Source organism: Centruroides sculpturatus, unplaced genomic scaffold (genome assembly GCF_000671375.1).
Source record: "Centruroides sculpturatus isolate CEXI.00-Female unplaced genomic scaffold, Cexi_2.0 scaffold73, whole genome shotgun sequence".
In the NCBI taxonomy this organism is placed as follows: Eukaryota; Metazoa; Arthropoda; class Arachnida; order Scorpiones; family Buthidae; genus Centruroides; species Centruroides sculpturatus.
In genome coordinates this window covers 921,804-936,426 of record NW_019384330.1, presented here as the reverse complement: position 1 = coordinate 936,426, position 14,623 = coordinate 921,804, and the positions used below count along the sequence as shown (strand labels likewise).

The following is a 14,623-nucleotide window of genomic DNA, read 5'->3' as shown; positions in this document are numbered from 1 at the left end:
TATTAGAAAAAAGTAGTTATATTATTACTTTTGGAATAAATTTTATTTTTTGCAAATATTTAGCTTAGTATATAAATTATTAATTTATTTCATATTTTAATTTACATAATTTAATTATTTAAATTATGATTTTAATGTTAAACTTATTGTTTTTTTAATTATTTTATAGTTCAATCTATTTATAGAAGATTGTTTTTGTGTACATAAATTAAATTATTGTAATGCATGCAATATTCTCTTTCTTTATACTTTTTATAAAATTTTATGACCACTTTTTTTTTATCTTATTTGTATTCTTTATTTTTAACAAATCTGACTTGTTCAATACATTAAAAAAAATATCATTATAATCATAATCTGTTATTTAATCAAAGAAAAATATTTTTATCTTTGATATCTATGCATTTGTCATGTCTTCTTCATACTACAATATATAATAGTTTGATAACAAAGAATGTTATTATATTTAATATAAAGATATGTACTTACAAAGATCAAGGAACATTTCTCTTCAATACATTAATTATCCTAATTGATTATATTGAGCAGGGTTTCCAACCTATTTCTTTCATTCACCCCAAATATAAAATATTCTTTTCAATTGACTCCCTTAAAATTTTTATTTTCCGAGATTTTGCATAATATATCAAATAAATTATTAAATCGGTTAATGAATTTTCCACATGATTATTACTATTTTTAAATTATCTGAAATTCTCAAAAAAGTACAATAAGTATGAATTTTTCCATCAACCCTCAATTGACCCTTTCAGTTCTATCAACCCCTTTCAAAATTCCATTGACTGCAGGGTGTCTATATCACTCCCATTGGGAATCCCTGATATTTAGTATTAATGGTATTATGATATGATGGAAATATACAGGTTATATAAATTAAAGTATCTACTGAGAGAGTTATGAAGCAAGGTCTAAGGCTCATAATGTAGAGAAATTTGGACAATAGGTACTTTGGAGGATGTGCTTTCTATTTATTAAAAAAGTGCAGAAATTAATTTGTCACTACATAGTGCTATAGCAATAACTTATGTCTTTGCATAATGTTGACTACTAAATTGTATAAAAGCAAAGCAGTTCTCTTCAAAATTATAAACATTTTCCTGCATTATAACAGCATTGCCACCAACTTTGCAGGAAAAGGCAGTACCATGAAGCTATATTATCAGAATAGTAACAATATACTGCAGCTGTGACTATCAGAGAATTTATGTCAGAAGCACTTAAGGCATGGGTTTATGTTTGTTTATTCTGTCTGCAAAATGTTTGTGAAATTTAAAGCAATTCTTGATAGAAGTTAAAAATTGAGTAGACTTTTCTTGTGTGGGAGATGTAGTTACAGTAATGTTGGGTGTATCAAGTTAGTCTCCCCATGGTGATGAAAGTGTTCCATCTATTGTCTGAAGTGGACAGGCCTTACTATAGGACTGGTGATATGACATGTTCTAGTCCTATCCTTATAAGATGCACATGCTATATCATGTTGATGATGATATTCATAGAACATTTGCAATTGCAGTTCCTAGATGAATGTTAGTGAAAATCATTTTGTCAAGGAACATCCTTTGGGGTGATGCTCAAGAGATCCCATTACATTATTCAAAAGTGATAGTATGGTATGGATTTATGGCCACTGTTATCATTGGGTGATATTTTTTTGGAGAGATGTTATTGACTTGTCTCTGCATTTGTTCCATCACTGGAGAACAGTATTATGATATGATGGAAAATTTTGCAATCCCATAGCTGCAGCAATTTGAGTGCATTCAGGCAAAATAGTGCATTGTCCCACATTATTTGTTGGATAACAGGTAATGTGGGGCAGTGCATTCACATCGTAGTAATCTTTGTATAAAGATTACTAAAGATAACCCTTTTCAGACAAATGGGATATCTTGGTTACTCTGATCACTAGAGACCTACTTCTAGTTGTAGAGTTTCTTGAATAACCCAGATATATTGGGAAAGACATTAAACTCTGATCTGAAGGACTGCATTAGTCGTCTTGTGCTATTATTCTAGTTGATATGTTTTGGTCTGTTGTAAAAAAAAAAATGCTGTTCTTTGAATGTAGCTGCTGTTGACCACAATGAACACACAGTGGACAATTGTTATGTCAAGTGATTTGTATTGCCACAGCATCATCTAATGATAATTTTTATACTTTTTTAAACAAATGGCAACTACATTCTCTGAAATACCTATTGTCCAAATTTCTCTTCATTATGAGCCATAGAACTTGTTTCACAGTCTTCTCAGTAGAAATACTTTAATTTTAATAACACTGTACATTGTATTAAAAAATTTTGTGCAATTTTCACCAATATAATTTTGTTAATTCATTTTATTTAATTGATATTAACCATAAAATTTCATTAATTTTGAGATTTATTAATAGATGATTTTTTTTTTGTTCTTGTATACATTAATTAAATTTTTGTAAATTTTAATATGTTTTAATCAAAAATAGTTTTTTACTTTTTATTTTAATTCCTAATTAATAAAATATGAGCAAATATCATTTTATAATTCATACTATTTAATAGGCATTTAGGTAAATCTCTACTGATATTAAGGCTTCAAAAAATTCTTAACATTGAAATCATTATAAAAACATGTGATATTAAGCAGCAGTTATTCACAAGCAAAATTATTATTAATATTTTGCTTATAAATAACCACTGCTTAATATCATGAATTTTTTTAGGGATTTTAATTATTATACACAATAATTTGAATATTAATAAATATAACTACACCAATATTGTAAAGATTCTACAAAAGGAATTGAATTTTAATTTTGAAAATGAATAAGTTATCATCAAACATTTTAAAATTCATCTCAGATAGACTTATTATGAAGAACTATCCTTATTAAATGTTTTATTTTCTTTATTTTAATTTTGTATGATTTTGTTTGGTTTTTTTTATTTTGTTTTGTTCATTCTGTTTATTTTTTATAGCTTCTCCACATTTAGATGGTCAACCTTCTTCTGCAATAGCAAGCAGAATTTTAGATAGGTTAGGTAGTAATGATAAAAAACAGAGAAAATCATCTGCAGGAAGTTCCACTTCTCTTCAAGATATTATATCTGTAATGAAGGCAGCATCTGCCTTCCGTAGTGGTAAAATGAGACATAGTTCTGATAGCATTTTGGACCCTGCTAATCGGGAGTTTTTGGAAAAGCAGGGGAAAGAAGATCCTTTAGAAAAGCCTAAGAGATTAATAATTGGAAGGCATACATATAGTTTTGACCAGGAAGGAGGTCTGATACAATCATCAGAAATTACTCCAAGTGATGATTCAGGCTCATTGCCACGTTCTAAGACTTCAAAATGGAAAATGATGTATCAAAAATTAGAGGATGACAAAACGTGTGTTGAAGAACTTGATGAAGAAACTCTAAAAGGTCAAAATCAAAATCGTGATGATAAAGATGACAAATCAGTGACAAAACATAAATTTTTACAGTCTGAATCCTCAAAAAGAAGGCCGCTTATATGTAGGCAGTCTAGAATAGATGATGATGATACTTTTGACAAAAATCCTGAGGAAAATTCAAAGAATGAAAATGTGCCATGCTTTTCTGGAACTGTACATAAAAAAATTACATTAAAATCAAATATTGAAGCAATTAAAGGAAGTAAGAAGAAAAATGATAATCAGTATAAGGATTCATTTGAACTAGATGAGGTTAGTATTTCAAATTATTTTATTAACTTTATTTTTTCATTAAATTGATGAATATTATTATTATACAGTATTTAGTGGCTTATACTCAGTTCAAACCTGTGGCTGTGTACTATGCCAGACCAGAGTCAAGGCATAGCAACCAAAAACTAAAATTAAATAAGTATGTCAGTGTCTGTATTCAGGAATTTCCTAACAATGTGGCATGTATTCAATATAGTGGCCTTCTGTAGTGTGATGTATGTGTTTCTATTCAATTGTAATGTTCCCAGACTTTTGTGTAGTGTGTGTGGTATCGCACCTGTACAGGAGAGAACGACAGGTACAATAAGCACCCTATCCATCCTCCATAGATGCCTTACTTCCTGGGCGAGTTCTGTGGTACTTGCTGATTTTTTCAATGCATGTGTTTTGTTTGATGTAAGTGTTTGGAATGGATATGTCTATAATATATGTGATTTTATTGTGTTTGTCAACGAGTGTGTGTTCAAATTTTAGGGACAAAGAACTAGACTTTATTGTTTTACTGTTGAGCTTTTATTTTTCACGTGTCTTCATTTACACACAAGACAAAGGAAAGGAGAGGGGTCTGACACAAAGGGTTCTGGTTTTTATACATACAGCCAGAGTGCCCTCTGTGGGGAAATATCCACACATAAGTATCATAATTAAAAAACATTAAAATTATTTAAATTAAAACAGTAACAGCAATATTAATAGTAGTAGTAACAATAATAATAATCTTCTTCCCTTTTTTTTTTACTTTCTCAACACCTTCCCCTAATTTTAGAGTTTTTTTAATTCTTCACTTGACTATTTCTGATATCTGTGTCTCAAACTTAGTTTTACTCAGGGGTTTAGGGGTTTTTCATCTGCAATCTGAGCTTCAGTAGGACAAAACTTCACATCCACCTCACCACTCACAAACTTTTCATGAATGAAATGATAACGTACATCAATATGTTTGCTGCGTCTGTTTACTATTCCAGTCTTTATCAGATGGATTGAGCTTTGATTATCAATGTTTAACTCAACTTTTACTTCCCTGCACACAAGTTCTTGGATGAGTGATTTTAAGTACAGTACTTCTTTGCAGCAGTCTGCAGCTGCAATATACTCAGCTTCTGTGGATGATAATGCAACAATAGGTTGACGCCTTGAGCACCAGCTGATTGGTCCTCCTGCATATATTACTACATCAGGAACAACAACACCCACCCAACTGCCAACAAAATTAAGAAAATACTCCTTCGTTCAAGTAATAATTATTATCTGACCTGGACAAGGGCACACCAAGGCACCAAAGGAAATGAACGGGCAGACACATTGGCTAAGGAAGCCACCACTGAAGACAGTCTTCCTATTAAATCTCTACTGATATTAAGGCTTCAAAAAATTCTTAACATTGAAATCATTATAAAAACATGTGATATTAAGCAGCAGTTATTCACAAGCAAAATTATTATTAATATTTTGCTTATAAATAACCACTGCTTAATATCATGAATTTTTTTAGGGATTTTAATTATTATACACAATAATTTGAATATTAATAAATATAACTACACCAATATTGTAAAGATTCTACAAAAGGAATTGAATTTTAATTTTGAAAATGAATAAGTTATCATCAAACATTTTAAAATTCATCTCAGATAGACTTATTATGAAGAACTATCCTTATTAAATGTTTTATTTTCTTTATTTTAATTTTGTATGATTTTGTTTGGTTTTTTTTATTTTGTTTTGTTCATTCTGTTTATTTTTTATAGCTTCTCCACATTTAGATGGTCAACCTTCTTCTGCAATAGCAAGCAGAATTTTAGATAGGTTAGGTAGTAATGATAAAAAACAGAGAAAATCATCTGCAGGAAGTTCCACTTCTCTTCAAGATATTATATCTGTAATGAAGGCAGCATCTGCCTTCCGTAGTGGTAAAATGAGACATAGTTCTGATAGCATTTTGGACCCTGCTAATCGGGAGTTTTTGGAAAAGCAGGGGAAAGAAGATCCTTTAGAAAAGCCTAAGAGATTAATAATTGGAAGGCATACATATAGTTTTGACCAGGAAGGAGGTCTGATACAATCATCAGAAATTACTCCAAGTGATGATTCAGGCTCATTGCCACGTTCTAAGACTTCAAAATGGAAAATGATGTATCAAAAATTAGAGGATGACAAAACGTGTGTTGAAGAACTTGATGAAGAAACTCTAAAAGGTCAAAATCAAAATCGTGATGATAAAGATGACAAATCAGTGACAAAACATAAATTTTTACAGTCTGAATCCTCAAAAAGAAGGCCGCTTATATGTAGGCAGTCTAGAATAGATGATGATGATACTTTTGACAAAAATCCTGAGGAAAATTCAAAGAATGAAAATGTGCCATGCTTTTCTGGAACTGTACATAAAAAAATTACATTAAAATCAAATATTGAAGCAATTAAAGGAAGTAAGAAGAAAAATGATAATCAGTATAAGGATTCATTTGAACTAGATGAGGTTAGTATTTCAAATTATTTTATTAACTTTATTTTTTCATTAAATTGATGAATATTATTATTATACAGTATTTAGTGGCTTATACTCAGTTCAAACCTGTGGCTGTGTACTATGCCAGACCAGAGTCAAGGCATAGCAACCAAAAACTAAAATTAAATAAGTATGTCAGTGTCTGTATTCAGGAATTTCCTAACAATGTGGCATGTATTCAATATAGTGGCCTTCTGTAGTGTGATGTATGTGTTTCTATTCAATTGTAATGTTCCCAGACTTTTGTGTAGTGTGTGTGGTATCGCACCTGTACAGGAGAGAACGACAGGTACAATAAGCACCCTATCCATCCTCCATAGATGCCTTACTTCCTGGGCGAGTTCTGTGGTACTTGCTGATTTTTTCAATGCATGTGTTTTGTTTGATGTAAGTGTTTGGAATGGATATGTCTATAATATATGTGATTTTATTGTGTTTGTCAACGAGTGTGTGTTCAAATTTTAGGGACAAAGAACTAGACTTTATTGTTTTACTGTTGAGCTTTTATTTTTCACGTGTCTTCATTTACACACAAGACAAAGGAAAGGAGAGGGGTCTGACACAAAGGGTTCTGGTTTTTATACATACAGCCAGAGTGCCCTCTGTGGGGAAATATCCACACATAAGTATCATAATTAAAAAACATTAAAATTATTTAAATTAAAACAGTAACAGCAATATTAATAGTAGTAGTAACAATAATAATAATCTTCTTCCCTTTTTTTTTTACTTTCTCAACACCTTCCCCTAATTTTAGAGTTTTTTTAATTCTTCACTTGACTATTTCTGATATCAGTGTCTCAATTATATTGTATTCCCTTTTCAGTTGTCCCTACCAAATATTTCATTATTCTTTTCAAAGCAATTATATCTTCCTTCATGGGATTTTCAATGTATCTGCTTGCTATGTTAACTGAATGAGCAATATCAGGACGTGTTCTGGTAGAAAGATAGAGTAAACTTCCAATAGCTTCTCTATATGGAAACTTCTTTTCTGGTTCTACACCTCTATCAATATTTTTCAATTCAGGAGTGGTTACCATTTTTGCATTTTCCATGTTGAATTTTTCAAGTGTTGTTTTTAAGTATTTGCTCTGAGTCAATTTTATTCCATTTTCATTTTTATGTATTTCCATTCCCAGAAAGGATGTTGGATCGTCGTCTTTTTTAATTTCAAATTCTTCTTCAAGCCTTTTTACTAGGTCTCTTAACTCAGATATGTCTTCTCCTATTACTATTCCATCATCAACATATATTGCTAATATAATAGAACCATTATTATTCTTGAAAATGCATTTTTCTGTAGCTGTTGGCATCATTCCTTTAGTTTTCATAACTGAGGTAAATTTCCTGTTCCAAGTTACAGGTGCTTGTTTGAGACCATACAATGCTTTGTTCAACTTGCAGATCTTTCCTCGTTCATTATAGCCTTGAGGTACTTTCATAAATACCTCTTCACGAATTTCACCATACAGGAAAGCAGTCTTGACATCGAATTTGATCATTGAATAATTTTTCTGAGTTGCCAATGCAAAAATAACTCTGAGAGAGCTGGCATTTACTACAGGACTAAATATTTCTTCAATATCCAGTGTGTTCTTTTGCTCACACCCACGAACTACTAACCTTGCTTTGTATCGCCCATCTTCTTTTTTCCTAAATATCCATTTGTTTGTTAAGACTCGTTTTCCTTTGGCTTCATTTTCATTAACTAGTTCCCAAGTATTGTTTTTATTTAATGATTCCTTTTCTTCCTTGATTGCTGCAATCCATTTATCTTTTTCATCTCCAGCAATTGCTTCTTGATATGTCATCAGAACATAATCATGATACTTGCTGGGAATTTTTCTTACTCTTTTTGTTTTTCTTTCTCCAACTTCTATTTGTTCAGGGATTTCCTCTTCAATTTCATCATCTGTCAGTTCTTGAGTTTCCTGCACTTCCTCTGTATCTTGTCCTTCTTTATTTTCTGTTTCTTCCCTTAATCTTATGTACACTTCTTCATTTTTTTCTCTGGCTATTTCTCTTCCGTGTTCATTAAACACTACATCTCTAGCAATAATGACTTTCTGTTTGTCTGGATCCCACAGACGGAATCCATTTGGAGCATATCCTATGAAGATCAGTCTTTTACTCCTAGACTCAAGTTTTTTTTGTGTGTCCTAGCACTTTGGTGTAAGCTTCACAACCAAATACTTTTATGTTTGACATATCTGGCCTTCTTTTATACCATTTTTCAGCAGGTGTTACTTCTACTGTGTCAGAATGGCAACGATTAAGAAGATAAACTGAGCTTCTAACAGCCTCTCCCCAAAGCTTTTCTTCAGCCCTTGATTCATATAGTAGTGCTCTGGCTTTCTCCATAATTGTACGATTAAGCCTTTCAGATTTTCCATTCAGTTGAGGTGTATGGGGAATGCTATAATCAAGAACAATTCCTTTGTTTTTACACCAATGCTTAAACTCATTGCTTGAGTATTCTCCTCCATTGTCACATCTCAATTTTGAAACTTTTAGGTTTTGAAAAGCTTCTGCTTCTAGTACAAATTCTTTAATGTATTCAGAGGCTTCAAATTTGTTTTTCAGCAGATATACTACTGCATAATGGGTGTAGTCATCCATAATTGTTAAGAAGTATTTCTTCTCATCCCATGTTTTAGGTTCTACAGGGCCACACACATCAGTATGTAGGATCTGCAGAGCTCGTTCTGCCCTTTGTCTTTCCTTATCGAAAGGTAGTCGTGTTTGCTTGGCTTTGATACATGTTTGGCATGTATGATCTAGTTCCTCACAATCTTTCAAGGATATGTTTATTCCATCAACTAGGTTAATTGTTTTCTTTAAAGTGCTAATTCCGGGATGACCCAGTCTTGCATGCCAAAGTTGAGCTTCAGAGTTTTTTGTTATACGTCTGTTATTGATTGCTTTAAACTTGCTGTGGACTATCATAGAGCTATCCTTACTTGTTGTTTCCAGAGCAACTGTATAAAGTCCATTTTCTTGCTTTATACCCTCACAGACAATATCATCATCTCTTGTGATGATAACTTTATCTTTAGTAAATGTGACTTCACCATCATTTTCAGTGACAGCATTAACTGACAACAAGTTTGTACATAAATCAGGCACATACAATGTCTTTTCAAGTATAAAATCTTCACCTTCAATTCTTCCTACTCCATATGCCTTCATTGATTCAGAGTCCTTTGCTACCATCACACTCTTTGTATTTTTGAAAAAACTTTTTAATAGAGAAATGTCATTTGTCATATGTGCTGTACATCCTGAATCAACCACAAATTCTGTATCTCTTAAGTTTCTATTTGACTGTGCCAAGAAGGACACTTTCTCTTTGCTACTTCTTCTGTTGAATGTATTAGGGTTTATTTTAGGTCTAAAATAACAGTCCTCTTCAGCATGGTTGTTCTTCTTACAAACACCACACCATTTAGTTCTTGCCCGGAAGTAACAGTCTTTGTCAATGTGGTTACCTTTTTTACATATTCTGCATGTTATCTGTGGTTTGGTTTTGTTAGGACAATTTTTCACTTGGTGACCTTCAGCATTACAAATAAAACATCGTTTCTGCGAGAGAGGTCGTTGTTTCGGGTAGGATTGAGAGAGATGAGATATGCTTTTGCAGTTAAAGCATCTTCTTTCTGCTGATTTGAAGGCAACTGCATCTAAAGTTTCATTTTGTTTTAATTTCTTTTCTTCTGCCATCAGTCTTGCTGTTAAATTTGTTAGAGTTCTTTCTTCAGATGGAGTTGATTCCCAGGCTGTTCCAAAGTATTTGAAATGGTCTGGCAACGTTGATAAAATTTTTGAAATTATCATGTGATCATCTATTTGCTGATTTACGGATTTTAATCTAAAAGCAAGATTTTCAAGATTGCTTATATGTAAAGCAATATCGGTTCCTCTTTCATAGGTATATGAGAAGAATTGCTGCATGAGCTGGCACTTCTCTTGTTCAGTGTCTCTGCTGAACAACAGACACAGTTTATCAAACATTTCTTTTGCTGTTGAACAATTTATTATGTGCATAAGTAATTTTTTACTGATTGTAGTTGTTATAATTTTCTGAGCACTTGCATCCTTTTTTAACCAACTTGATTTTTCTTCAAGTTTTTGATCTTCAAATTTTTTTTCCCCTGATACTACACTATGCAGCCCATTTGCTTTAAATAAGATAGTTACTTGAAATTTCCATACCCTAGAAGTAACAATAATAATAATCTTCTTCCCTTTTTTTTTACTTTCTCAACAGTGTGATGTCTGGTCTGTTGTGGTAAATTGTTTTATCTGTGATTATGGCTCTGTCGTAGTACAGTTTGTGCATGTTGTTTTCCAATACTGTCTGTGGAATGTATCTGTAGTATGGTTCATGAATGTCTAATTTGTGTTTCTTCGCAAGCTCTTGATGTATTATATTTGCTACTTGATTATGTCTGTGTAAATAATCTGTCTGTGCCAAGAGCTTGCAACCAGAACTGATGTGTTGTATAGTTTCTGGCATGATGTGACATTTTCTGCATGTGTCATTTGTGAGTGTTGTATTTTTGAGTATGCGTTTTCTGTAGTTTTTAGTATTTATGGCCTGATTCTGTATGGCAATCATGAATCCTTTTGTCTCCCCAAAGAGGCATCCTTGATCTAACCAGTTGTTTGATGCAGTTTTGTCAACAAAATCCTGGGCCAGGTCATAAGGATGTCTGCCATGGAGTGCCATAGAGTGCCTTTCGATCACCCACAATTGCTTAATGGTGTCTATGCTTTTTATATATTGTGTCACGTCTGTATGATGTGAGTGTAAGTTTAATGGCGAGCTATTTGAGTCTGCTAGAGTTACTGCTTTATGTAATTGTGATGTTTCTTGTTTCCTGTAGAAAAACTCTCGCAGTGACTGTATTTGTTTGTAGTGAAGTTTAACTATGTCGATCAGGCCATGTCTGCCATCTTTACGTGGAAAGGTTAATCTTTCTTTGACGGATTCAGGATAATGATGTTTATGTTTAGTAAGTGTTGTTCTTGTTGTCCTTTGGAGTTGCTCAAGATCTGTGTGAGTCCAATGTTGTTTATGCTTAGTAAGTGTTCTTGTTTTCATTTGGAGTTGCTCAAGATCTGTGTGAGTCCAATGTATAACTCCAAAAGAGTATGGGAGTACTGGGACGACATATGAGTTTATTGCTTTAAATGTGTGTTTTGCATATAACTATGTTCTGAGGATAGCGTTTAACCTACTTTGGTATTCTTCAATTAATCTTTGCTTTATTTGTGTACGAGGGCTGTTCGGAAAGTTCGCAGCTTTACCTATATGCGGCGCTGCGATCAATTTAATTTTTGGCGGGAATAATTCAGCCATCTGTGCTAGAGATACGATACCAATTTCCGCTTGATTTGTCAAAAAGTTTTGCCACGTCAGCTTAGCAGATAGTCAGTGTACACATGCTTTGTCAAAAATGGAGAAGATGGAGACTCGTGCGGTCATAAAATACCTGACGAAAAAAGGGTTGACCCCATCTCAAATCAAAGCTGACATGGATGAAGTTTTGGGAGAGTCTGCTCCTTCATACACCACTGTGAAAAAATGGACAGCCCTTTTTAAATCTGGCAGAGAAAGAGTGGAAGATGACCCTTGCAGCGGACGGCCGTCAACTGCTGTCACTGAAGAAAATATCGACAAAGTTCACCATTTGTTATTAGCAGATCGCCGTTTGAAAACACATGAGATAGCTGAGACAACGGGCTTCTCTGTCGACCGAGTGCACCACGTCCTAACCGAAAATTTGGTATGACGAAGGTCTCAGCAAGGTGGGTGCCGCATCTGCTGACCGCCGAGCAAAAACGTGTTCGCACTTTGATGTCAAAGGAGTGTTTGGACTTCTACCAGAAAAGCCCACAGGATTTCTTGCGTCGGTTTGTGACTACTGACGAAACGTGGATCCATTACTACACTCCTGAAAGAAAAGAAAAGAACAGACAAAGCAATGGAAACACCACAGTTCGCCACCACCAAAGAAGGCAAAGACAGTTCCATGAACGGGGAAAGTGATGGCCTCGGTTTTTTGGGATGCTAAAGGCATCATCATTATTGACTACCTAGAAAGAGGAAAGACCATTAATGCTGTCTATTACTGTGAACTTTTGGAAAAATTGAAGAAAGAAATCTAAGAAAAAAGATCACACTTGAAGAAGAAAAAGATTCTGTTCCACCACGATAATGCACATGCAGATTCTGCTAGAATCACTGAACAAAAGATAAACGAACTTCACTTCCAATTAGTTCCACATCCACCGTACTCACCTGATTTGGCCCCCAGTGACTTCCACCTTTTTCCAAACCTAAAAAAATTCTTGGCTGGAAAGAGATTCCACTGAAATGACGAAATCATCTCTGAAGTGAACGAGTATTTTGCACACCTTGACAAATCGACCTATTGTGATGGCATAAAAAGCTAGAACATCGCTGGAATAAATGCATTGCTAACAAAGGAGCCTACATTGAAAAATAAAAAAGTTTTAACATTATTTTGTTTGTTGTTCTACTTGAGGCCACGAACTTTCCAAACAGCCCTCGTATGTTCTGTTAGTTTGGCCTGTTGAAATCCTAAATACTTGTAGAACTCACCCTCTTCCATGGATTCAATAACATCTCCATTTCCAAGTACAAAATCTTCTTTCTTCAGGATTCCTTTTTCTACGTGAAGTGTTTTACATTTGTCTAAGCCAAACTCTATTTGTATGTCCTTGGTGTATGAGTGTGTGATTTGTAGGAGTTGATGAAGTTGTTTTTGTGTGGATGCATAAAGTTTTATGTTGTCTATGTACATGAGATGTGACAGCGTAAACTGTGTTGTTTTTTCGTGTCTGATATTGTAGCCGTATTGCGTGTTGTTTAACATGTTGGATAATGGGTTCAGGGCTAGGCAGAACCAGAGAGGACTCAAGGAATGTCCTTGAAAAATTCCTCGCCTAATGAATATTTGGTTTGTTTGTGTGGAAGTGTTACTAACTCTGAGATATAGTGTTGTTCTCCAGTGTTGCATAGTGTTTTGGAGGAATGCAATGAGTGATGGATGCATTTTGTACATGTGTAGAATATGTAGTAGCCAACTGTGTGGAATGCTATTGTATACTTTTCTGTAGTCTATATATGCCATATGTATGTTTCTGTGTTGTTTGTGTGCTTGCCGTAGAATGACTGAATCTATGAGTAACTGTTCTTTGCATCTGCTGTGATTCTACAGCAACCTTTTTGTTGTCCTGAAAGAATATCGTGTTCTTCAACATGTTTGTATATTTTGTTTGTGATACAGGATGTCAATAATTTGTAGAGTGTTGGAAGACATGTAATTGGTCTGTATTGTGAGACGTCTGTGGTGGTGTTGTTGTTTTTAGGTTTCATATAGGTGATGCCCTGTGTAAGAAATTTTAGCATGTCTTGTGTATTTATGATGATGATGTGTGTTAGGTGTTTAGCTAGTTCCTGGTGCAGTGATGTAGACTTTTTGTACCAGAAATTGTGAATGTTGTGTACACCAGGTGTCTTCCAGGTCTGTATTCTGTTAACAGTATATTGGACATTGTGTATGTTTATTTCAGCACAGGGAATAGTCAGTATGTTGTGCAAGTTTTTGTTCTCCTCCTCGATCTAGCCTGCATGAGCATTGTGTGAGACAGCATCGGACCAAAGAGAAGACCAATATGTTGTAAGTTTTTCTTCTGTTGGTGTGCCACTGTGCTGTGTATCAGTATTTGTTTTGGTACTAATTTGTCTGTACAAGTTTTTTTCATTGTTTGTAAAAAATTTATTTTGTTGTTTTCATAGTGTACATGTTTTGTATCGTTTGAGTCTACGTGCTTTGGCTGCGAGTTTCTGTTTTAGTATATCAATGTATTCTGTAATGTGTGTGTTGTGATGTTTATGTTTTGTGTGTATTTTGATTTTCTTGAAAATGTTTTTGAGTTGTTTCTTTAATTTTGGTGTTATGTTGTTTTTAGTGTATTGTGTCAGCTTGCCTAATTGCTGTCTAATGTCATTTATATGTGTTGATATTCTTCTCTGCCAGGCAGGCTTGTAATAGAATTGTGTTTTGTGTGTGTCTGTCTGTGAGTGTATTTTCAGTCCATGGTGTGTCACTACTGTGACTGCCCCGGCATAAACTAACGTATGAATGTCTGTAAGTGTAGAAATTGAAAGAATGTAGTTTGGTAGTAAGTGAGTGTTTACATAATCTAGTGTTTTTCCTACTGCCTTTGACGTGTTGATTTTTGGTATTCGTGGTCTTTGTGTGGGATCTGTACCAGTATATTTAATGAGTGTTTACTGAAATATAAGTGAGAGCGTATTAAGTAATTCTATGTCTATGTTATCAGTGATG

The 14,623-nt window shown here is 33.6% G+C and overlaps 1 protein-coding gene across 3 annotated transcripts in view; it reads left to right on the top strand.

Annotated features, from left to right (window-relative positions):
* Positions 1-14,623, top strand: part of LOC111629708 — a 92,306-nt gene that overhangs the window by 64,749 nt on the left and 12,934 nt on the right. For all 3 annotated transcript variants that reach the window (XM_023373607.1, XM_023373611.1, XM_023373618.1), the window contains one exon: positions 2,979-3,709. In XM_023373607.1, the coding sequence (XP_023229375.1) occupies positions 2,979-3,709 (731 nt within the window). The remainder of the gene's footprint in view (positions 1-2,978; positions 3,710-14,623) is intronic.